We start from the raw sequence: 26,831 nt of genomic DNA, 5'->3' as shown, positions 1-26,831 counted from the left end.
TAGCACAAATAAATTCTGCAAATACACCATTAGACAGAATAATAATAGTAAAAATCTAGATTCTGGTAGTGTTCTTTGGCAACACATGAAAATACATCTTCAGAAAATCTATATAGAATTTGCAGTCTTTTGTGCTTACCTTTATATCAGACCCCCAATGTTTATTGTGGTCTGGACTTACACATTTCACAATTTTAACTAAATGCCTTTTTTCCTAGGTTCTGCGTCTGGTTCGATTGGTTACCTTTCTCTCCCAGAGTTAGATAGTAGACTATTTAATAAGTGTGTTATAACTGAAGGTTTATCGTAGTTGAGGTTGCATCTCATTTCAGTAGTATTCACATATATATAGTAAAATTATGGCTGAAAAGTTAGTTGAAGATTTAGTAACCGGTTTAACCGGAGCATTACAAAGGTGTAGGTTTACCCCTAGTGATAGAAGTACCAGACTTGATAGATTTTCTGGACAAGGTGGCATTTCCTTTACCGAATGGTTAGAAGAGATAGATCTTTGTGAACAATACCAAATCTCTGAAACTCAAAAGTGCGGCATAATCGAAGCAAATTTGGAAGGTGCAGCACGTAAAAAAGTTGTTTTTCGGGGAAATAAGATACTAAAAGTATTATTGAACTATTTCAAAAACATTTTGGAAAGAAACAAACTGTGCAATTTTTGCAGCAAGCCTTTTATGAAATCCAATCGAAGTCTGGTGTTTCTGACCAGGAAAAATTGTTAGGGACCACTTTTTTAAATTTGTTTCCTTCCTTTTCGCCTAAACGACTCATTCAAATGCAGAAAATTGACCCAGAACTGAGATTTGTGTGGGAACGGTGGAGTGCGCACTGGAAACCGGGGATGAATTTCCCGCACGTTTTTCAGAACCGGATAGTTTGAAACAATGGTTATATCAATGGTCTAATTTTACTGTTAAAGATGGAATATTAGGAAGGAAGGTTCTTGATCCTTTATTTGGTAATATATTTCAAATTTTACTCCCACAGTGTTTGCGTAAGAGTATTTTAGTTGGATGTCATGATGAATGGGGACATCAAGGTAGAAATAAAACTCAACAATTAGCTAGGTCAAGAATTTATTGGCCTGGCATGGCTCGTGATATAAAATTTTATGTTAAAAGATGTATTAAATGTGCTAAGGCAAAGGAGATGCAGCCTCGGGTAAGAACCCCAATGAGACATCTAATGGCATTTAGTCCATTGGAAATTATTGCTATTGATTTTGTTAAGTTAGATCCTGGTAAGGGAGGATTTGAGGATGTACTTGTTATTACAGATGTATATACGAAATTAGCTCAGGCAATCCTTGTAGAAATCAACACGCCTCAACAGTAGCTAAAGCTCTACAAGAGCACTGGTTCACAAAGTATGGAATTCCAAATAGAATTCATAGTGATCAGGGACGTAATTTTGAGGGTCAGGTGATAAAAGAATTATGTAGGCTTTATGGTATACGTAAGACTCGTACAACACCATATCATCCTGAGGGTAATGCTCAGGCTGAAAGATTCAATAGGACTTTATTCGGCCTAATCAAATCGCTGGATCAGCGTGATAGACGTAGATGGCCTGAATTATTGCCTCATCTTGTCTACATGTATAATACGTACCACCCCCCACGAAACTACGAGGGTCAGCCCTTTTGCTCTTATGTTGGTAGGAAAGAGCGTATTCCTTTAGATCATTTGTTGGGTGTGTCTGATGTAGAATGGGAACAAGACTTTGTTAAAGAACAAGCCGAGTTGGTTGAGAGGGCTCAAAAGGTTGTCAGAGAAAGGACCGACAAGTTAGCAGCCCGGAATAAGGCCCGAGCTGATGCAAATATCTCTGCAAGTCCCCCTCCCCTGGGCATAGGATCTCTTGTTTACTTAAAGAAGTGTGCTTTTAGTAAAAGACACAAGTTGGAGAATGTTTGTTTTGATGAATTATGTTGATTGGATAAATCTTACTGAGGATATTTATCGTATCCGACCTTAATGGAGGTAATCCAAAGATAGTGAATCGTAGGCTAGTAAGGAAAGTACCTTCTGAATCAGATGTGGTTGACCAAAATATGGAAGATTTTGGGTTATGAGAGAAGGAAAATCATTGCTAGCTACAAGGATTCTAGAAAAGATTTTGAGGATGAATATGTTTTAGTACCAGAAAGAGTAACTACAGAAACAGTAGGGGAGAGTACTGGTCTAACCAGAGTACGGATGGGGGCGTACAAGTGGGCGTACCAGAGGCGGAACAAGTGTCGTCCAGATGAGATCTTAAAGACAAAATAAAGGCATTCATTCTAATCCATACAACTTACCTAAGTCTGTATTGGAAAAATAAAGTAATAAGTAAACAATTAAAAATTTACCTTGGGTCTCTGGGCTGGACTCCGCCTTCAATTATTTATGACTGACAGTTTTATTATTTGGACATAGCTTTGTGAAACGATTAGTAGGGAGTGGGGTAAGGAGCATGTATTTGGAAATTGGTGGTAAATAACAAATATTGAGAAGTTTTGGAGAAGGTGACTCAACTTTGAAAGAATGCTACATAATACAAATACATAGGGATATGTTCTGGGTTTGGGAGCACCGTTCCCTGCCGGATGCACCCCATAACAGAAAGGGGGAAGGAGCTATACCTACGTAGAATAGTAAGTTTTTGTCAGACACATTTTTGGATTTAATTAATTTTTTTATTATTGTGGGATGAATGATGTACATCAGTGATTATGGGTTTTATATATGATTGCTTGGTTCTATTGATTGACTGGCCCAGTTTGGTTTGCCGACATGGATCATTTAATATATTTTGTGATATTAATTAATCTGTAAATATGTAATTATATTTGTCCTTATAGGAAAACTACATATCAGACGGCAGGATGTGTCAAACGGAACTGGAGGAGGCATGGGATATCCACCTCTGATGGTAGTTTTGATATCATCCCAAAGTCTTGGTAAATGGTAGAAAACAAGTAATCTTTGGGTTATTTTTTTTGTCCATGTAAAAGGACTTCTAAAATCCGTATGAATGAAAGAAAGGATTTTATAAAAAACAATTGTTTATCTTTTTAATGTGGAGGTTTACCCTAGAGGTGCACTATGTCATCTGTTGGAAGCAAAGGATAAATTGTACATAAAAAAAAAAAAACACTAAAGTAATGATTCTGAAAGTATAACACAAAATAATAGTAACTTTCAGAATAAGCGTCATTATTTGTAACCATAGCAGAGCGAGGTCTAACATGTGCATGCATGCTGTCCAATATCAAAATATTTACTGTTTACTGTCTATGATACATGTTCATGGTTGATATGTAATGCCTGAAGTTGATTGTTCATGGTTTACAATGACAACCCATTCATTGATTAATGTTCAATTGATTAATAAACATTTTTACTAGGGCATTATACAAGTATAAGTATAATTTTTTTGTATCATTTTGGACATGAAACATGCACTTGTTAACTAAGGTTATTTATAGTTTTTTTTATAAGATGACCAGATTTACTGCTGTTGGTTTTTCATTTTGTAAGGTGGATACAGATACGGATATGGATAATTTTACTTTTCACATGTATCATTGCTATTATTACTACTGTACATGTATGTTTATGTACCTGTAGTATTTTTGACATAACTAGTTGTGCATAAGAGGTATAATGAAGGTTTAATTGATGTTTAGAGGTTGAATTTGTAACTAAATCTTTCAATTCATTTTTTCAGGGGTCTGGAGTGTTCATCTTTGAAGGGGTGATGTCATCGATGAAGCAGCAGGAAGCTTGGGTCATCCACTTCCCAATGCCTATACGTTGACATTCCCCTGATAGAAGCTCTCCAAATCCTATTTTTAATTGAAGAAGGTACAGGTACAATGTATATACATGCAATTTATTTGCCAAAAAGGGAAGATTTTGAAAGAACAATATTTGGCATAAATATAGAACGATGTTGAAATGTTTATATTATTTATGACCAATTGTAAGTGTCACGGATGGACGACCGTCAGTATCAACAAATCTTATTTTTTGCGATCTTATGGAACAGATCGATTCAGTAGGGGAGAGTTATAGCGGGATGGAAAATAGAGATTTGTTTGTTTGGGTAAAGAAGTTAGTTCGCCTTCTTCCGTTGTTTACATTCCTTAAAGGTGTTGATTTCGTTTGCTAGTTTTTCTGGGCCAGGCTAGCGATTGGAATGTGGAAGTGAAAGAGGGCAAACTGACTGGGTTGCTAGGCGTTCAGGACTAATAGAAGTCCATTGGAACTTCAGTTATTTACTACTTTGCTTCTTATTCATGTTCTTCGGCTCGCTTGCATTCTTCAGTGATTAAAGAGAGAGAGAGAGCGAGAGTGTGAACAGGTGTGGAAGCAAGGAGTGAATTCCTTGGTGGAAGTGAGCTGTGAGTGGGAGTGGCTGAAGTGACAAGAGTCGCAAAAGAGGATTAATTGACCGAGAGAGCAGTTGGGGGAGTGGTCAAGAGAGTTACATAAGTTGGAAGAATAATGGAAAGCCGAAGAACTTGAATTTGGAATCGGAGTACACAATAATTAAGTTCCATTTTATACACTTACATTATAGGCGGATTAATTTCGCGCATTACACCAAAAGTGATAGGGTTGACTTGGGAAAGGCTTCTTTTCGCCACGCGGTGTTTGACCCAAAAAGGGATAAAAAGGGAGTGTTTAGTTGACAAGGGGCAGTTTTTCGTTCCCGATTTGTTTTGCCGCCGTAGGCCATGTCGGTTTAATTTTTGTCTGTCGTCGGTCGTCCAGCCCAGAGATGCGACATTTATTATTATCCAGCATGTAATTTGACTTTGATTTAGAATAAAACCTGATACACAACTTAACTTCATCGAACTTGTCATTCTTTGACTCCCGTCCTTTTTTTGTACGTGGGCAGCGCAAGACGGTGGGCGGCCACCGGCCGTCTTGCAAAGCTGTGCCGCTACATATTCTATTGTTTTATGAATTTCTTATGTATTTCTTTGTTTTTTTATTGTTTTTTCAATGGAAATTGTTCCAGACATAATTCTGATCATAAACAAGGCAAAATTAATTAAGTTTAATCAGTAAAAGTAGAAATAATGATACATTTATGAATTTTGGCTAAATACGCAATTTGCATTGGATTTGTACATGAAATCACGTTTATGAGCAAATTTTGGTCTGACATGCACTTGCATAATGTTGCGTAATGTCGTAACCGCGTACCCGGGCGTCACAACTTTGGTCTCAAAATTTGCGCGAGACTTGAATGTAAAAAGTCAGTGAGCTGCGAGGTGAAAAAATTTCGCGCAGCAGATATATCGCGAAAATTGTTGAGGGGGGGCCATTATGGCCCCCCCCCCCGGGAGAATTACGGTTAAAGGGATTGAGCAACTTTGACAAGGTTTAAAAAAGTGTAAGCTGTGGGGCCCTATGCTGTCAGTACACTCAATAGCACTCCAAGGGGAAACCCTTTACATTTCACTTTATAAGTGTCATTACATTGTTCAGAAGTGATTGTTTTCCCTCCATTACCAAAAGTATTTACTTTACGGATGCTTATGACTGTAACCATCATTACAGCAGCCATCAAGGGGCCGATTAGCTTCAAAATTTCAGGTGATTCATGTCTGACCTAAAGGTTTGCAATTACAGTCCGACCTCTCTTATCTGGCCTCCCCTTATCCGGATCTGTCTATTATCCGGACGCACACTTGCCGAGATTTTTTTTATATTATATCCAATCTAATATGTGAGGAAATGAGATTTCAATCTCATTTTAATCCTATACGCAAACTCACTTTGATAACATATATTTTCCAATAGAGTCTACCTACAACAAAATTACTTTTCATGAAAATATCTCACCCAAATCCCCGAAAGAACTTAGGCGTGATAATTTCCAGTAAATCAAGGCGCAGCGCAAACATTTCATCACATTTCTCTTTTTGTTTCCCGGGAAAAACAACACATGTCTCACTAGCTAATGTTAGGCCTCAATACAGACAGCGCCATCTATCAAGTTTGTGCCTAAAGTCGATGTAACAATGGCTGACATTGCGAAGCTACGATATCTGCCGCAATGATCTAATTGTAAAACTTAGTTTCCTCGAGTCATTCTCTTTCTTTTGAGGTAAACTCAATGTATACCTCAATCATTTTAGCAGGTAAATTACTAGCCAGATCTGATGCAGTGAAACCTGATCCTTGTAATCATCTAAAGAAAACGCAAGATGTGACCTTTGAAGACAGATTACAACCTTAGACAGGATCTTATACATTTAAGTGCTTCCATGTGAAGCAGCTTTAGTGGTCACTATAGGCAGGAGCCTGCTCTGGACAGGTGACTGTCAACACTGAATATTAATTGGTAGCAAGCTCGATGGCCTTACAGACTGATAAGTGATGCCATAATAGGGTGGCAATTCTCACTTTAATCAAGATACAGCAGACATGCCAACCTCTGGGAATAAGAAACTGTATTCTGTGAATAAAAAAACTTTCCCCCCAAAAGTGCATTTCATAATAAAATGCTTGGCGCACTCGCTCATCGCCGCGCTCAAGCTGCGTGCAAGCTAAAATGCGCACTGCTCTTGCAGAGGAGAAAAATAGCATTGAAACATGTGTATATCATCACCCTGGTTTTAACAAAATTATCGAAAAAAAAAGTTACCTGAAATTGAATTGATCTAATAACCATAATTGTGTACGTTTTATGAAATAGAGACATATAGAGATGATTTTTCTCAATTCTTTACAATATTGTAAAATAAAAACAATAAAAAAATATGTATATATATATAAATATAAATTTTTTTTCGCCAAAAAACATATTTTTAAAAGAAAAAAAGTACTGCCATATTTTGGTTGCAAAAACGTACTAAATATGCCTGAAACGTACTGGTTGGCAGGTCTGATACAGGATTCACATCTTAAATAGATTTATCAAATGGTTCCAAAGATATCTGCAAGAAAGGCATAGGAATAGGGAAACAAACCTGACATATTCCCCAGTAGGGTCCATCCTGCGACCGTAGCGAACTGGACAGAAGCAGTTGGGACACTGCAAGAACTTTTCAAAGGCAGAGCTGGAGATCCACATCCAGTTTCCTGCGCAGATACTCCAGTCGGCATCCAAAAGGTACTTGTCAAAGACCTGGTCGGAGAGATACATGTAGAAAGTTCGGTGAGTTCTCCTCAAGTAAAAGAAGAGGATGACAAAGATGATGATAATGATGAGGACAATGATAATGAGGTGAACAATGATGATGAGAGCATTGATGGCGATGAAGCTAGCCCTGATCATAATGATTAATAAAGATGATGAATATGATGAGGACAATGACAAAAAAGGTAGCTGTCAAAACCTGATTAGATATGGAAAGATCATTAAGTCGTACTCAAGTTTAAGTGTTGTGAATGAGGATAATGATGAGAGACATGACAGTGATGATGATGATGATGATTATGAGTGATGGTGGTGATGATGATGAAGATGGCAATATTACTGATGATTAATGAAGGTAATCATGATGATGACCCTGATGATGATATGATGATGATGATATTGATGATGAAGGAAAAAGCTGGCACTGATCACTGTATGAAGGAAGAAATGATGATTGCAGAAAGAGGGTGATAATTAAAACTAGGCCTGGGTTGGAACGAACGGAATACCGGAATCCGTCCGATGTGTGCATTCCAGTTTTGTTTTTTTCGTTCTGATATTCGGATAAAGCAGTGTAATACATAATAAATAGTTCAACATTTTCTTCTTCTGAATATCTTAACATAATTATCAAGTATGTTTTATTCAGTCTTACCAATCATAACCCAGGTTTCTTTGGTACATTTCAGGTGACCAAGAAAAATATGATGAGCAGACAGGATTTCGTTCTCTTTGTTAGTAGACTCTACAATGTATATGCGTCTCGTAGCTTAGCTACTAACAAAGGGAACAAGATGGCCACGTAAACATTGCAAAGATTTTTCCAATCGTCTCATAATATATATTTATTTTTCAATGAATGTTTCTTTAAAAATGAAATCAATATTGCATAATCTGTGACTTCTTTGTACTTCCCCCTTTGTGATTACATTGATCGGGATACCAGATTCCGACCGGCGAATTCCGGAAGAAAAAAATTCTGACATGACACAGGCCTAATCACAAATCTTTGTAAGATGGGACCCTGGTTGTCTCAAAACGAAAAGAGAATGAAATCATTGACTAACCCGTAAACCATCTTCCCAGCTGATCCAAAGATCGCCCCGAGTGAGGAAGCAAGCAGTGGCGTGCCTTCCGACCTGGTGTATCCATCCCTCATACTTGAGTTGCTTCATGCAGGCGTCAATCCAAGGATAACCAGTCCGACCCTACGATAACAACAATGGATGATGGGGAGGATTTATGGCTACCTTAAGTAGCAATCAGGAAGCCACTTCATAAAATGATTTTGCTTTATTTAATTTTCATTTATCATTTTTTTTCAATTTATTTGTTCATTCATTCATTTGCATTTATTTTGCCCCCCACCCCACCTTCAAAACTGTTCTGCGGTCTCAATATGAAGGGGAAGGCGGGGTAAGTTGTGACACTTTTTGCATTTTGCATGTTAGAAGACTAGTAATATTGTAGAAATAAGTACCTTGCCTTTAAATTTGATTCTTGGGAAATGTTTTTCACATACATATAACTTTCTAACCCCACACTGAAAGTCATCGTGACATTTGAAAAAAAACGATGTCAAATGGCTCAAATTGCCCCAAATATGGGGTAAGTTGTGCCACCGTCTGGGGTAAGTTGAGCCACAAAAACGACATACAAAATGTAAGGGGGGGGGGGGGGAACCAGCATGTCAATTTTTTGTTTAAAGTCTTTTCACTTGCTAATTCTCTATAAATACTTACATCCTTTAAAAGGAAAAAAAACAGTCATGTAAATTTGCTCCTTTCAGCCTGCATTTCAATCGATTTTTATGGTTTGTTTGTTTTTTAAGATACATTACCATAAGAATTACCATGGCTCAACTTGCCCATGCTGTTTGGCTCAACTTACCCCAGTCCGAACTTAGTGCGATAATTTTGTGTCCACACATTATGCATCCATCATATAAAAGACTATGACAAGAATGAAGATCCATACCTGGACTAACAATGTTGTTATCATGTCTTTACTATACTTAAAGACGTGTGTGTGAATAAAGCACTATCTATTTCACACTCTTTTTACTTTTTTGGCTGAAATTCATACTTTTCCCTCTAAAAAACTCCTTTTTGTTTCAAAGTGGAAAACAATGTGGTGGGGTTAGGGGTTATGCTATGAGTCATCAATACATGACACCACCACAATGTCTGACTCATTCATTATTGGCCTGGGGCTGGTGGCTCAACTTGCCCCTATGCTCAACTTACCCCACCTTCCCCTAATGATCATTTAAATATTGCACAAGATTTATAAGAATAAACATACACAATCAGCATATATCGGCTTTGCATTTTCTATAATCAATCATACGTAACCTCCCCCCCAAAGTCCACATTTTCATCCTTAAAATTGAGAATTGGGCAAACGGACGGTCATGAAATTTATTCCTTTCTTCCTTTCATTAGTTTTCATACTCTGAAAGATCTACATGTACTTATGATTTTTTTTACAAATAATATGAGAATTCCAGTTCATAAAACCTAAGTTCAATGTTTTCCCCCTCCCCTCTAATAACAGTGTGAACAAAGAAATTGCATCATCCCGGCTCCAGACTCACCTCCGTCCACGCCTCCAGTTTCTCGTCATCCTTCTTCCACTCAATATTGAGACAGATGGGGTTCTCTTTCATCTTGTTGAAGTGTATATTCCCGACCGACATGGTGTAGAAGTATTCCCTCCAGATCACTTGGGCTGTCAGGTGGGACGGCGATACCTCGTTCTTCAGCTGCAAGGAATACAAGCATCGTAAATTTACTATATAATAATAATAATAATGGTATTTTATTCAAAGACTGTTCGCAGCAAGAGCTGAATTGTACAGAACTTTTACATAAAAAACAGCATTAAACATATCAGTATCAAAATAGAATTATAAAAATACACAAAGCATAAAAAATCTACTATCATTAATACTTTGGGGGTTAATATGAATCAACAGAATATTTTCAAATATAAGTAACTGCAGAGGTTTCAAATTTTGCTTAAGATATAGTACATGTAGACGAGAAAGCGGATTGGAAGGATTTATGATGTAAGTTAATTGGATTGGATTAAATTGACTAGAGGATATCGAGATTTTGAATTAGTGACGTATAGGCCAATCAGATACATGGATTTTAGTAGCTTATAACATTTGTCAGTGAAATTCGCTGTTCTTTAATAAAATACCCCTCAGGTCTAGTCAATCACTGTTTCAATTACAATTTATGATTATCAACAAGTTTGATTTCACCCAATCACATGGAAGCATTTCTGAAGCTTATAACAAATTAAGCACTATAATCAGGTGGGTGTTTCATAAAGCTGTTCGTAAGTTAAGAGCGACTTTAAGAACTACTGGTGATCCTTTCTTTTGGTAAATGCTATACACCATTGGTGATGGTTTAGCGCGTAAAAAAGTTCATCAGTCGTTCGTAAAGTCGCTCTTAACTTACGAACAGCTTTATGAAACGGCCCCCAGTATCAATTTCTTAGCATATGACTTTAGAAATAAAAATTGACAAAGTTTTTTGAAAAAGTGTTTCATAACAAAGTTTTAAAACATCTGTTTACATATGAGTGAGCATGTCAAATTCAAAATTCTTTTGCTGATATATCACTCAGTTCATGGCTCTGCTCCCAAAGTACATGTACGACACTGCTCTCATCAACACCTATACATCACCGAGGCTTTCCAAAATGGGAAAACAATGTGGGGGAAAAAGGGTTTTTGTTTATGTCGGATGCTCATTATGGAATCCCCCCCCCCATGAAACGTCTGTGACAGACTTACTTCTGAGTATGTGTCATGTATCTTCCAGTAAAACTTCCTCACTGACAAGCAGCCAAACCGCAGGTAGGCACTCAGGCTCTTGGGGGTACCCAAAAGATCAGGCATGTACTGGTTCGGAAGGCAGTAACCGCCCTTGAAGGCCTAAAGGACACATGCAAGAGATTATGAACATTTAGACTAAAATTAATCTCAAAGAATACATTCAGTACAGGTACATGACTTTGTACATAAAGGGGTGGACATCCTACATGTATAACTCTACAAAGATCAGGCATTTATGTATCACAGTCTTGAAGGCAGTAACCGCCCTTGAAGGCCTATAAGACACATCCAAGAGGATATGGACATTCAGACTAAAATTAACCTCATACAGTGCACATTCAATTCTTGTACATGACTTTGTACATTGTAGTTGCCTAAGGGGTGGACATCCTACACGTATAACTCTACAGAGATCAGGCATACATATCACAATAACAAATAGAAGACAATATACACCCATGAAGACAATAAAGGCCACCGCACACCTTACGACCCGACTGGTCGTCGACTGGCTTGCGACTGGGTGAGGGGAGATGTGACGTCATAGCGCTTGTCAGCTTCACAGTCACAGACCGGTCAGAGACAAGTCGCAAGGAAAATCGGAAGAATTTGACATGTCAAATCCTTATGACTGGATCGCAAGCTCAATCCAACCTCCAGCCAATCAGACAGCAGAGTTGCATAATGCATATTATGATAAACAACGCGCATACGCAGTAGTAAGCGCAATTTCTCAGATGCTATGCCAAAAAGCGCATGCGTGAGTCGCAGATCGGATCGCAAGGTTTAGAGGCTTATGACTGCCTTGCGACTCATCTCCCCTCACTCAGTCGCAAGCCAGTCGGCGACCAGTCGGGTCGTAAGGTGTGCGGTGGCCTTAAGACACTCCAAAAGAATAGGTTTATTTACACTAAAATTCATGTACATGTACATCTATTTATAATGACATGAGTACTGTATTTACCCACATAAAGGCCGCAGTATACATGTATTTGGATAAGAAAAATTGTCATGTCCGGATACAGCCTTTGCACAACGTTAGATTTTACATTAAACCTAAGTTCAGTTTATGGCCTTTTGAGTTTAGATTCTCATCTTACTTGGAGATGCTGAAAGTTCTTCAAATTTTCTTAATTAAAATGTCACAAACGAGTTCAATAATCAATCAATTAATATTTGAACTACAATACCATTATGCTGATAAACTGGATATAACATTTTTTTTCATAATTATTGTTTAATTTGTACATCTTGCTACCTCTGGGTATTTTTGTATTTCTGCTAATCACTAGCAGGCATTGACTTTTTATCTATTCATCAATAAATCAAAATCAAACCAATCAAAATTTCATGCTTACTTCTTCTTCATGTAGAATTCTAACCCGGAAGAGTTCCAGGGCGCGGGTCTCGCCCCCTTTCCACACCTTTTTCTCCTGCTCCGGGCATTCTAATCTCACTCCTGTACATGTAGTTAGGATTACAAAGAGATTGAAGATAAAGATATTAAACTGATGCACTTGGACAACAATTAAAATCCAACTGTCTAAAGCAGCGCTTCTCAAAAGGTGGGCTGCGAGAAGCTCCAAAGGAATCAAAAATAGGAGAAAAACTACAATATATTTCACAGACCTATCCAAACGTGGTACCATAAGGGCACTAGTATTCAAACCGTTTGGAGAGTTTCCTCAAATATATAGAAATATGGAATTTCAGACCTGTCTTATTTCCAAGAGCAAATGCTGGTTATTCTTTTTGCGTTATTTTTTCTTCAGCCCGTCGACTTAGCGCGCGGGCGACGTTTTTTTTGCAGTAGTCATTCAACCCTCGGCACTCGTATTCAACCTAGCGATGAAAGATGGCCCTGTCTCTCAATCTGCCCTTGTCCCATCTGACTATGGACTAGACCATTTGAGATGAGACCAAACAGGGAATTAATCAAAGCCAGAGACTTACATATCTAGATCTAGTTTAGTAAACTAAACCATTTTGAGATTCGCTATCATCACTAGGTTGAATACTAGTGCAATAGGTCATCGCCGCATAATTCGATCCTCCGTGCAAACACTCGACAGATTGATAAAGAAAATACCGACAACAGATTACCCTTGAAATAACAAAGGTATGAAATTAAGATAAATTCCCTATTTCTAAATATTAGGGGGAATTTGTCAAAATCTTTGAATTATGCTGTAATACTAGTGCCCATACGGTATGTCCGATCAGTCCGCGAGGGTCAAACAAATCTAAAGCACGCAAATAGGCATCATGCATGTTGCAATGCATGCACAATAAGATGGTTTCGATCTACATGCAACTTTGATGTAAACCTCATGTGTATGTATATATGTATAATGTTACTGACACCCTTATTACGCAAAGCACGTAACCTGCTGTACCTTAAAATAGATACCCTTTTTACCCATTTTCTTGGTCCTACATGATATTCACTTGTCAGGAGCCCCCCACCCCCATGAATCAATGAATCAGAATCATCCTTATCGCCAATATCATGATCTTCACCACCTTTATTACCATTATCATCATCACCATCATCATCGTCGTCATCACCATCAACTTCATTCTCATCAACATCATCACCATGAACATACATGTCATCATCATCATCACCATCATCAACATTATTATCACCATCATCACCATCAACATCATCATCACCATCATCAACATCATCATCATCAACATCACCATCAACATCATCACAATCAACATCACAATCAATATCAACATCATCATCATCATCATCATCATCATCACCATCAACATCAACATCATCATCATCAACATCAACAACATCAACATCATCAACATCACCATCAACATCATCAACACCATCATCAACATCATCAACACCATCATCATCATCACTACCATCAACATCATCACCATCAACAACATCATCACCATCATAACCATCTATATCATCTACTATCAGCATCACCATCATCAATACCAAAGAAACCTAGTGCTCACCCAGTGCTTCAAGACTTGGAAGGCTAAAGCGCTCTTCGAAGTCTGCCAGAACATTCATTTTGACTTTGGTGAAAATTGGGTCCGGCATGGGGCGTGGCGGGTGCCCGATCTCCGTCACGCACTCCATGAACATGGAATACGTGATCGGGGGTGTCCCTCCATTCTTCTCAATGATGCTGAAAATAAGAAGTTTAAGTTTTATTTTTTCTCATTTCCAACAAAACAGTAGACAAAATCCATCTTCAATACAGTTATAATAATTGTAATAAAGAAACATTCATGTATAACACAATATATATATTCATCTAAATTATACATATGAAACTTGATATGGATTATGGAATATTTGTGGCTGAAAAATAACATGCTGGAAATGGATAGGTCCACTGTGAAGCTGCGCTTGTAAATCGTGGACCCCTTCAAAACAAATTATTCATTAATATTAAATGACGTAACTAAAATAATAATAGTGACCAAAAGAGACAAGAAAAATGTGAAATAAACAATAACATGATGCATGAAATGAGTAATGTACGAAGAATTACAAGGAGAGTCAATGCGAAGAACATATCTGCATGTGGACTAAAATAATTAAGAAAATGTTTCACAGGTGATGTATAACAAGTATGAAGTAAACGCGCAAAGGAAGAGGGTACTAGTTCAAGTTATAACATGCATTCAGAAGCCATCTAATGAAATGGCGAGATATTCCATCTTGTAATACCAACTTTACAGCATTAACGTGTCGACATGGCAAAATATTGTATGTTGTCTTGCCTAGTTGATTTAAAAAAGTTGTTACGGCTGGTAGTAAGCCTAACTTGTTCACCTTGACAGTCAATCATGACTTGCCATTTAGCATCCATTGTCTAGTTTCGGTTCTATCATATATTGTTTTGCCCTAGCGTTTTAGTCATTCATGCGATTTTACTCCGATGAGTGCATGTCGTAAAGCGGCAGAATGTCTGTTTTTAAGCCTATTTTACGATACACAAATTTATGTTTCTTAAAAAGTTATATGCTGGCACGGCAGGAAACATAACATATCGACTTTCAAGGTATCTTGGCATTCAATTGAGAATGTAAGAGTGATTTTTAGCCTCAGTTTAACCTCTGTGAAACCACATTTCCATGGAATGCTGGGCTCTGCAATAATTGTCATATACATGCATTCGTGGCAATTAAAATCGATCAATTAATTCATTAAAATTCATTTAATGATAAATTGTACGTCCTTATTCATCCATTTAACGACTACATATAACTAAATTTTAGACAACTCTTTGGAACAAGAAAGGAATTATTTTTTAATAGGTAAGTGAATTGCCAAATTGCATTCCATAAAATTGGTCTATGTTTTAACCCAACTAAAGCCCTGTCACATTGTTCCGTGCAAGCCTTAGGAGTGAGTTGCTGATGATTGCCCCGCAACTCAACCAGCAAAAAAGCGTGTTCAAACTTTTCTACGTGCAAATCAGACTTGCGTGCGCTTCTGCGGGCAACTGCCTGTGAGATATATGTGCGAGATACTGTCAATGCAGGCAACCTTCGGTAGCAAAGATAATTACCCGCAAGGCTTGCATGGATCGATGTGACGGCCATGTACCATGGCTATCGGAATTCCACCCAATAAGATTATTGTGTACAAAATTTAAACATAGCCTTTTTTGTTCTGACCAAAAATGCTGATCAAATTTTGCAAGCAAACTTACATGTAAACCCTGTGGCATCATCATGCAAGTGAAGAATTTTAAAATGGGAGGATTCCAAAGGTGGAAATTGTTGAAATGCACAAATCACCAAAATCAACTAACATATCCCCTCAAAAATTTCAGCTTATACGGTATATTTTTGTAGTATGAACTTACTGATCAGGATTCCAAAGAGTGTGAGAGACCCTCTCGATGCACTCAACGTTCATCTCCTTGCAAAGTGCCTTGACCTTACAATCTCGCTCCGTCCATATGGGTTCCGGGTCACTCTCAAAGGTCAAATAGCGGACACCCCATTCCTATAATACCAAAACAAAAAGAAGAGTATTGATGCTTAAATATAAATAGGTTGTAGGTTGCATAAAACTTGCATTTGAGTTGTATGTGTTGCCGATATCTTGCTCAAGCAAGGTTTGATGCTTTAATACATGCAGATTACAGACTTGTACATATAAATATGTGCTAGCAGTATAGCAAACACAGAATCAAGTTATTGTTTCTTATCCGAAGGAAACCTCAAATTTGTTTGAAATATAAAAATCCTGCTTATCAAGAAGTATCAATATTGGTTTCTTGTATCACAGTGATTCCAGATTTGGAAAAAAAGCCTCTTGAGGTGACGAGGTAAACTGGATGTATTCACTATACCACGTGTATAGAGTCATTTCAAATAATACCCCCCCCCATCTGTGCTATAATTACCTCTGCACCTTTGAATATGAAATGACATAAAAGGCGCACTCTATATCATTAGGTGGTCTGTCTGTGACAGATCACCTCTTAATTTCGTCAGAATTTTCTTTCTTTGTTATTCATTTTAGCACCTATGTTTGTCGCCAACTTTTCTCTGAATTGGCTGAATCAATTTGGCTGATTTTTTTGTCATATATAAAGTCTATCATAGAGACGGCATACTAAGCTTTTCAAGGTCATATGGTCATGATGACTTCATCTACGCGCCATTTTGTAAAATTCTTCATTTGATCATATCTTCATTATCAATTATCAAAAATTAACAATATTTACATGACATTAACTTCAGGTCAAAGGTCAACTGTCAATGTCATCAAAGTCATTACGCGCGCGTACGCAAGCGTCAAAGGTAGAAAAATTCTCCAAATGGCCTATAAAAATTTTGGGTACGTTTCAAGTCATGTTAAGCATTTCAAGAAATTACGCACGTTTCCGTGCGTAACGCCCTAACGCAACGCAGAAACACAGTTTTTTTTTATATCACTGCATTGATAATATAATTCTGAGCAATTTGATACCTTGATCAACTTCTACGACCATTAATAACGAAATTAACACCCGTTAAAGTTTGCAGCAGGTGGGCGCGCGACCTCTCACTACAGGCCATACATGTATATGGGCAAAAACATACTATTGATAATTCACTGTAGCTCTTTAAATAGTCCGTTGACCCCAATTTTTTTTTCATATATCGATAGAGTATTAGTTGTAGATTTCATTTCATGTCACCATTGTCCCTCAATTTGATCATGACGTCATCAAAATTGCGCCAAAACTGAAAATTTCATTTTTTTCAAAAATGACGTCATCAATTTATGCAAATTTGATCATAACTCCGTAAATATTTATTGTTTTTCGCCCTGATTTCGATGATTAGTAATTTAGAATGTACTCTTTCTCCTCAGTTAACATGAATTTTCGTTTTGAGAAATGCATCATTGCGTAAAACAGCGATGAAAAGAGGCATGTCATTTTTCCTTATTTTGTGTGTAATGTCTATGGGAAATGACCTTTTTGTCAAAACTAAGTTCTACATTCCTCTATTTCGTGAGCCATATCCCCATTGTTTCTGGTCAGTTTTCCCTGAGCTTTCAGTATGTTATAGCTAAGATTCTGAGCTTTCCGAAGTGTGCCCTCCATTTTTTGATCAGATGCCGGGATCATGCCCGTTTTTCGCTTGCAAAATTGGATTTGTAATTCTCAAATTTCCTTACGTGTAATCTCTATGGGAACGTATAATAGCAATGGGGAATATCGTGGCTCAATGGATAACGCACTTGAGTAGCGTCCTCGAGGGCGCAGGTTCGAGTCTTGAGGTGAACAAGATGATTTTTTTTTCATTTTTTTTTTCTTTTTACAACCTCGTACATGATCCTTTATGATAATTTAAAGGTATGAAAGTTAAAATTTAGCAAGATGAAACAGATTATAATTATTTTTTCATATCACATGTATTTTCATATATCAAAGAGACCCCTTTCACAGTGCTTTTACATCTCCTGTCTTTCACAGGTATTCTGTTAATAATGAACATTCAATTGTCATCATGATGATCATATTGATCTGCATGAACATGGTAATAGTGATCATGATGGCGAGAATAAAGACAGACCACCTAATTCGTCCGCATGACGAATTAAAATCTAGTTAATATTACAACTGAAACTCACAAGGAACATTTCTTTGAAGACGTGACAAGGGTCTCCTTGAAACACAAACAGTCGCCCTCCGCCTGCCTTCAACTGCTCATCAATATCCGCCAGGCAATCGTGAAGAAAACGCCATCGGTTGAACCCAGATGTGCTTGTACCTACATGTAGGAAAAAGATGGATGTTCCATTGAGTTAGTGAGTATTGGCCTGTATTCTGAACTCGGGATTACGTGTAATTCAAGCTCTGGAACTACATGTAGATGCATAGCCAATTGTGACACAAATCTATATAAACAGTGCAAGTTTGATTAACAGGTTCAATTTTATCAGCTTATCTGCAAACCAGATCGTTCCCAACCCTCTGGGAACTGAATTGGTTTTCTTCGCCATTAAAGCATGATGAAAGAGCAGGCACATCGTGATCTATTAGTTGACTTTTAGTTAAAACTCTTGTCTTTCAATCTGAGGGACATGGGTTTGATTCCCAGCCACAGCGCATTTTCCTTCAGCAAGACATTTTAAAACACATTGTGCTGCACTCAACCCAGGTGAGGTTAATGGGTACATGTACCTGGTAGGAAGAAATGCCTTGAATGCTTGAGTGCCTACATGGCGACTCGGCTACAGCCGGGGTAGTAAACATGATACCAAGTGTCAAGCGCAGTAGAGAAAGTAAACTGAACTACCGGGTATACAAAATGTCCATATTTTTTATTATTACTATTATGATACATGTAGATGATCACAGTGAACATTTTAAGAAACATGCAATGTAAACAAAATCTTTACATTTTCAGCATCACAAATTTTAGCACAGAGTATACATGTACATGTAATAATAGACCATGGCCTAGAAAAGTTAAATCAGGGCTCTGTAACACAAAGGCTTGCGATGAATTGCAAATATGAAAGAACCGCACTGATTGGTCCCTGGTCAGTATTTAAGACCTAATGCACGTGTAACATTGATATTGATTGGTCAGTTCAATTAGCGATTGATCGCTATAAATCTTTGTGTTATGGAGCCAAGGTTTCAGAATACTGGCCACTGATTTAGTAAAATATTCAAGCTAACTTTATATTCAGCGGTAGTTCAATCATAATTACAATGTGTAGCATTTCATGATTACAAAAGCGCACAAATTGTGCCCTTATAATCATTGGCGGCGGAGCAGAAGAATATCTTTTGTGTTTGGGGGGGGACGGCTATTGTTGCGTCCCCCCAAACACAAAAGATAATCCTCTGCTCCGCCGCCTATGCTTATAATAACGTCATTGTTACTTCGTGAGATTGGTAAAAATTGCTTAATATATTTTTAATTTACAATAATTTCAATCTTAAAAACAATATTAACATAGTCATATCAACATTTAGTGAAAATTAAAATTAAATATTTTAAAACATAATTTGCATGCCAAATGTGTTTCCGTCAATCACAAAATTATTAAAAACTTTATAACACCTTTATAAAACATATTTTTATCGTGATCAAGGTGGTATACATGCTGAATTTTCTTTGTTTGTCAGCATTCAACAAATATTGTATTATGTCATTCATGTATTTATGTACATGAATTATATTGCTGTACAACTGCGCACCCAGAATGAAAATATACTGGTAGTTACTGTTGGTCGAGCACTGTACATGTACATGTAATTCTGTGACGCACTACATAAAGGATACCAAAGCAAAGAAAAGAAAAAGTTCTATTGAAGAAAATGTCTGGGTTTTCAAGAATTTACAGAAATATTGCCGGAAATCTATAAAGGGAAATGCATGTAAAAATAACTGAATGCATACATTTCTTGCAAAACAACAAAAATTTCACAAAAGTTTTACAATACATGTACAGACACAATCAAATCTGAGAAACGGTGTACATGTACATGTATTGTTAATAGACCTTGAATAATACGTGTAGAAGTGTGTACATGTATGTATTCGAGTAGAAATAAACATGTTTGCATCGTCCCTTGTATGATGCACCGACATACCTGCCACTTCGTTGTCGAAAATGAAGATGGGATAGAACTCCGTCCCTAGGGTCATGCCCTCTAGCAGAGCCGGGTTGTCATGGAGACGTAATCCATGGCGGAACCAGTGGATGCATGCTCCTCCGGGCATCTTGACGATCGCAAGGATTAGTTAAATCTGATCAGAGAGGAACGGAGAGAAAGCAATGAATAATCATGAACATGTAGATCTAGAGAATGGTGGCACACGCGACTTGGCATCAACTGAGGCATGTAGTCTACAGGATCAGACCCTAATTGACACCTTGATATATTTGAAGATGGTGATGATGACGATGATGATGGCGATTATTATAATATGACTGAAAATAAAAACAATACTGTAAACATGTACTAATAGAACACTTATGGGAATATAATCACATTAGAGGAACGCCTCTGGCAGTCTCATTTGCATAATACATGTACATAATAGGCAATTACCACTGACTTTGAAAATAACTCACTTAAATATGAGTAAACTATTCATTAAAAAACACCATTCATGATAATAAAAAACAAATTCATTGACCTGAAATGACCTTTGACCTTGATCATGTTGCCTAAAACTCGCACAAAATGATAAGTGATGGAGAGCGTTTCATTCATCAAAATTTTTGTCGGACAAGTTGTCAGATCTGACAACTTCCCTTGATTTTGATTGGCTGCGAAGCGCTGTTACTATGGTAACCGTTGGATAAAATGGCACTTGTCAGAAAAATAATGTCTGACAAGTTCTTTCATGAAACGGCAATGCTCCCCTGATTACCCTCAAGTCAAAGTTTCATGTAATATACAGTGCGTCCCAGAATAAACGAAACCGAGATTTAGCGATCATTTATCATAACTTAATCATAAATAGAATAGACAAATGACCTACCAATTTAAAGCTTAGAATCTCCTCTTTCATCTGATATTACTTAGGTTATTTCTTATTCACGCATGAGTGAGCAAAAACAATTTGAAGAAAGGATACCAAAAACTCATTTGGCGGGGGTTATCTGGGTTTCAAAAAGAAAACCACATTTTTGAAAAGTTCAATATCTCCTCTTTAATTTGATACCTAAATTACAGAAAATGGTCAAGAAATAACAAAGTTCTGGTCATTTGAAATAAGGCTTGAATTTCAATAATTTCATAAAATGAAGAGGTTCTCCATGCTGGCTTTCAAACTCACTCAACACTCCGTTTTGTTGACGGTCAGCCATGCATTAAATCTTTTGTTCACCATGCGAAAGCTTCTGTGGGTACCGGTGAAAACACGTTTATCTCATGAAATTATGGAAATACAAGCCTTATTTCAAATGACCAGAACTTTTTTATTTCTTGACCATTTTCTGTAATTGAGGTACCAAATTAAAGAGCAGATATTGAACTTTTCAAAAATGTGGTTTTCTTTTGAAACCCAGATTACCCCCCGCCAAATGAGTTTTTGATATCCTTTCTTCAAATTGTATTTGCTCACTCATGCGTGAATGAAAAATAATCTCAGTAATATCAGATGAAAGAGGAGATTCTAAGCTTTAAATTGGTAGGTCATTTGTCTATTTTATTTATGATTAAGTTATGATAAATGATCGCTAAATCTCGGTTTCGTTTTTTCTGGGACGCACTGTATATTTAGATCCATTACTTTCAAATTACAAACACAATTTAAAGGACAAGGTCCACCCTGCAACTAATAGTTGGTTTGAATAAAAAGAGAACAATAAGTATATCAAGAGTTTCATCAAAATAAGATGTTAAGAAAGAAAGAAATTACATTGTTAAGTTTCGCTACATTGCACGAAATAGCTATGCACATGCTATGCAAATGAGGGACCTGATGACATCACCCACTCACTATTTTTTTGCATTTGTTGAAATATTCTAATTTTTAACTCATTGTCCTGTGAAACCAAGTTTTATTTCTCCCTGAACATGTGGAATTACCATTGTTCAACATTTTATGGTTCAACCAAGTTGGTCCTCATTATCAAATCTGTAAAAATTGAAATATTGTACAATTCAAACTATAAAAAAAGTGAGTGAGGGACTTTTTCAATTCTCAAATTTGCATAATGTGAATCAATTGTGCATATATTAACTATTCTTATCTTACATCAGATTTTGATGAAATTTTCAGCATTATGCTTGTCTGATTTTTCTCAATTGCTTCAAATCAACATTTTTGTAAGGTGGACTTGACCTTTAAAATCCTCCTAAATTTAATATGATGACTTTTAATCTTTTAAAGATTTCAATGTAGACATTGCTGCCATCACCTCCACTGTTATAAAAAAGCAGCACCAATAGTCATGCTCTGCTATGCAAGCGAGACAAAAATAATATTCAATTTCAGAAGACAGAATCTTTTGTTCTCTGGTTGAAACAGGTAGTGAAAGAATTAAGACTGGAAGTGTATTCAACAAATACAGGCCTAAAACCTACAACTGCTGCTACTACTACACTTTGCATTTATTGAATTGATATGAATACAAAAAAACTATAAAAATTTACCAATAGTACTACTACTAACAATAATGATAATGACAATAGTAGCAGCAGTAGTAGTAGTAATAGTAATAATGATAATAATTATAATAGTAACCAAAAAGTAAAATACTAAAACTTAAAAAACAAATAATAAATAAAAAGAATGCGCATATATTTGCCATTGAAACTGACACGAAAATAGTAGTGCGCAGTGCGATGCTTAGACTACACACTAATACATTATATTGTGTGTATACATATGCACAGATAATACGGTCTAAAATTACATGGTTGAAATTGGCATGATAGGAAACTCTGATCGTAATCTTGCTCATCTTCTGCCCAAGTATCAACAGAAACTTAAATCTTCAAAACCCATGAGGAAAGATATTGAAATGTGGGACAAAGCTACTATCAAAGATTGCAATCTTGTTTTGAAAGCACAAATTGGAATATTTTCTTAGGTGTATACATTGAAGTTGAGACTGAATGAATTAATGACTACAGTATGTATGTATGCATGTATATATGTACAGTCTTGTGTGCATGTAGATAGTGGTGTCCAAACCAAGACCGTAAAAATAAAACCCAACCAAAAAACCTTGGATCACAAAGAGAGAGAGATGTAATGAAGCGACAAATTTCTGCTTTCATGTCCACCAATCAAGACATGGTAATTACATGTAGCTGCTCAAGAATTTTAAGGAAAGAAATCGACATGTAAAATGCTTAATAGGCATAATGCACCAAATTAGAGGATAACTTCAAAACCAACAATTCCCAAAATCCTGATCAGATCAGGTGTATCTGATGGGGGTTTTTTTCAGGGAAGAATGATGACCCGTTTTTATTTGCATCTGATTCCTATAGCTAGGCCAATGAATTGAATGAATTCATTTGTCATCCGTGTAATAGGCAGAGCTGGGATGCTCTCAAAAAATGGGGTAGAATGGGTCGCAATAGCATCCAAAATAATTGACATCCCACCTACTTTCCTCATTCCATGATTTCCATCCACATCCATGCATAGAGGTCATTCTCAGAAGATCTTTGTTCCCTTTGCCAGAACACTTGTCTACCAGATGAGCTCCTTGCCAGATTCGATAAAGTCTTTGGAACTCCCTCCCCCCAAAGCACAGTTAATTGTATGGTAGAGGATCGTATTACTGAACACTTTTCATGAATTTGATCATATCAAACACATTATTCCAATAAAATTCACCAAACTTTAACCATAAATACACAAATACCTACAAAATATAAATATGCAGCAATTTTGCCAAAATTGTTTTTCATTTTTACGACATCAGCTTCCAATCAGACATTTCTTCGCAAGTGAAATATTTTGGTCACTTGAAAAGGTATGGTATTACCGAACGTGTGTTTTCTATGGGAAAAGAACAAAGTCACTGATGTGCTATTTTGACCATATATTATTCTTTTGAGGATAAAAAGACTTTGAAATTGTGTTTTTGATCATTTTGCTATTCAAGTTCCCTTTGCATTGGAAGAATGTCGCAAAGGTTTGTTGAGCGTATTTGATTATTTTCTGACGCATATGATGCGTGCGTTCGGTAATACAAATCACTCACTTTACCACTCTACACATCTTTAAACAAGACGTACAAAAGACCCAGCTCCGTTCATAATGGTGGTTGTTTTTACTTGCAAGCTGTAACTGTAAGTAATTTTTCATCCGATAATGTACATACACTTGCACGCTGCACTTCACCACTCATTCAATGAACAAGGTTATGATATAACCTTGTTCTCACTTATATCTCCATGTGTGGCAAATTAAGGGTGGCAATGTTTGGCTTATTTTCTCTTTTTCTTTGGGCAAATGCTTGATTTTTTTACCCTGACAGTTTCCATTACACCTATTATTCATACAATTTTACTCTTATTTAAATTTGATTTTTTTAATTATCTTTTTCTTAATTAAAAATAGAAATAAAAAAATGAAAATTTTCTTGCCATATTACTTTCCACCAATAGAGGGCGTACAAAAAAATATGTCCAAAATTCAAGTTCTTGAGCGCTCTGGTGAATACAAAAATTATTCCCAAATTACTAATGAATAATAAATTGCAACTGTATGAAAATTAGTAATTTTGGTTAGAAAAGTGATATTTTAATGATTTTTCAAAGTGTGTGCTCTGCACAACATTGGCATACCATAGTCCTACCTGTAGTGTAGATTCCCCACAGGCAGGGTGGTAGCAGTGAACAAGTGCACTTCACCAGTACCAGCACTTGTTCACTGCTACCACCCTGCCTGTGGTGAATCAGGACTATGGTATGCCAATGTTGTACAGAGCACACACTTCAAAAAATCATTAAAATATCACTTTTGAGACCAAAATTACTAATTTTCATACAGGTGCAATTTATTTTTCATTAGTAACTTGGGAATAATTTTTGTATTCACCAGAGCGCTCAAAAACTTGAATTTTGGGCATATTTTTGTGTACGCCCTCTATTGGGGGAAAGTAATATGGCAAGAAAAATTTCATTTTTTGATATCTATTTTTAATTAAGAAAAAAATGATTTAAAGAATCAAATTGAAATAAGAGCCAAGTACAAATAATTGGTGTAATGAAAACTGTCAGTGTAAAAAAATCAAGCATTTGCCCCAAAGAAAAAGAGAAAATAAGCCAAACATTGCCACCCTTATTTTGCCACACATGGATATATAACCGAGAACAAGGTTATAATATAACCTGATCATTGAATGAGTGAGTACCAGTACGACAAATACACCAGACAGTGGACTTTACCGTTCCAGAAGAATAAAAGGGGAAATATAAATTATGCACTTACTCGATTATATGGATGAAGGTCTATCGTAACAGAGGATCCTGACATCGGAGGTCCAAACTAGACCCTCAAAAAAAAACCTCTGATTTGTCTTGTTCTGTTGTTTCTTCGAATTCTCCTTCTTGAAAATTGAAAACCAATTGACAGATCGATACCGATCTGGTTTGTGCCTCTGCATTCAAGTTTTTTTCATTTTTCCCATTTTATTTCGAGTGCTAATGCTATAGCGACCCAAATCTCTAATGCTATAGCGACCCAAATCTACCCCATTTTAAAGTATGTCTGTCTAGTTATTACACGGATGACACCTGACCTGGGCTCCGGCCCGAAGCGGGCCGGACCTCCCTGGGTTACCACCCAGCCCGCGCCCGCTAGGGCCAGGCCAGGGCCCCAACATTTGAACAATAACGAAGAAGCAAAGTCTTTACCTTTTTGTTTTGGCTTTCGATCGATATTCGTGTAACTTGGTGCTTACTGTATAACGCCAAGAACTTCAAGATTTTCTCTGAAACTTCCAATCAGTAAATTATCCACCACTCGATGCAGATAATGTAATTTTATTTGATAAACATAGGGGTGATGAACAGCAAACAGTATTTCGCTGAGAGTCGAGTATCCTCGATGGGTAAAGTTAGTCTGCTTTCAAGTCCGACGCGTCCGTCCATAATAAGCTTTAATTTTGCTCTCAATGTAAAGACAAAATCACATACGCGGGGGGGGGGGGGGTAGACTAGGCCATGGGCACATGGGGGCCGGGGATTTGAAATCACAAAACTATCTCCTCTACGATTCTGGTGATTCCTGGAGCAGAATTGGGGTGAGATACATGAATAGGCCTACATCAAATAATGTGAGCGCTTCAAATGCCCATATAAGGCCACATAAAAGAAAGAAAAAAATAGGCTTGCAGGAATAAAACGGAAAACAAAAAATTGAAAAAAAAATGGCTGATAACGCAAAAGTTAAATTTGTAATGCCAATGTGAATTAAAAGTAGGAATAACAATGATAATCTTCTTTTTTTTTAATTGAAGAGGAAAAGGCTGAAAAGCCTGCTAATAAGGTAATTGTCCCAAAATATATAAAGAATCATTCATCGCATTATTGATTTAGCCATAACAATGACAGGGGTGGATCCTGCTTTTGCCATATGGCAAAAGCAGGATTCTGAAGTCAGGTTTAACTTATAGAAGAACATGTCTACATGTTCTGTGCTAAAATTATGAAAGCCAGGCATATCAAAATTTCCTGTATACTCATGTTTTTATGCTTAGCTGTGTGCTCTTTCCGGCTAACTCGTGAATGGAGAAGGGAGTTATCTTATTCATCTTTACGAAACAGTTAAGAATGATTTGAGAGAAAAATGAAATGATACATTTATTTTATCGTTGGAGATTTATGCA

At 36.8% G+C, this 26,831-nt stretch overlaps 1 protein-coding gene across 2 annotated transcripts in view; it reads right to left on the bottom strand.

Moving 5' to 3' along the window:
• Nucleotides 1-26,037, bottom strand: part of LOC121405727 (cryptochrome-1-like) — a 31,819-nt gene extending 5,782 nt beyond the window's left edge. The window contains exons 1-10 of one of the 2 annotated variants that reach the window (XM_041596667.1): nt 25,858-26,037; nt 20,116-20,272; nt 18,138-18,277; nt 15,871-16,013; nt 14,003-14,178; nt 12,370-12,470; nt 10,970-11,110; nt 9,755-9,922; nt 8,226-8,366; nt 6,989-7,146 (exon numbers count right to left, since the gene is read on the bottom strand). In XM_041596667.1, the coding sequence (XP_041452601.1) occupies nt 6,989-7,146; nt 8,226-8,366; nt 9,755-9,922; nt 10,970-11,110; nt 12,370-12,470; nt 14,003-14,178; nt 15,871-16,013; nt 18,138-18,277; nt 20,116-20,245 (1,298 nt within the window). In that variant the 5' untranslated portion in view covers nt 20,246-20,272; nt 25,858-26,037. Of the gene's footprint in view, nt 1-6,988; nt 7,147-8,225; nt 8,367-9,754; nt 9,923-10,969; nt 11,111-12,369; nt 12,471-14,002; nt 14,179-15,870; nt 16,014-18,137; nt 18,278-20,115; nt 20,275-25,433; nt 25,502-25,857 lie in introns of those variants that run through there. The other variant, XM_041596668.1, reaches the window with a different exon arrangement.
• Nucleotides 26,038-26,831: the final 794 nt, after the last annotated feature.

This window comes from Lytechinus variegatus, chromosome 19 (genome assembly GCF_018143015.1).
Source record: "Lytechinus variegatus isolate NC3 chromosome 19, Lvar_3.0, whole genome shotgun sequence".
NCBI classification, from domain to species: Eukaryota; Metazoa; Echinodermata; class Echinoidea; order Temnopleuroida; family Toxopneustidae; genus Lytechinus; species Lytechinus variegatus.
Note: the sequence above shows the minus strand (reverse complement) of the source record. Positions and strands in the feature narration are given on the sequence as shown.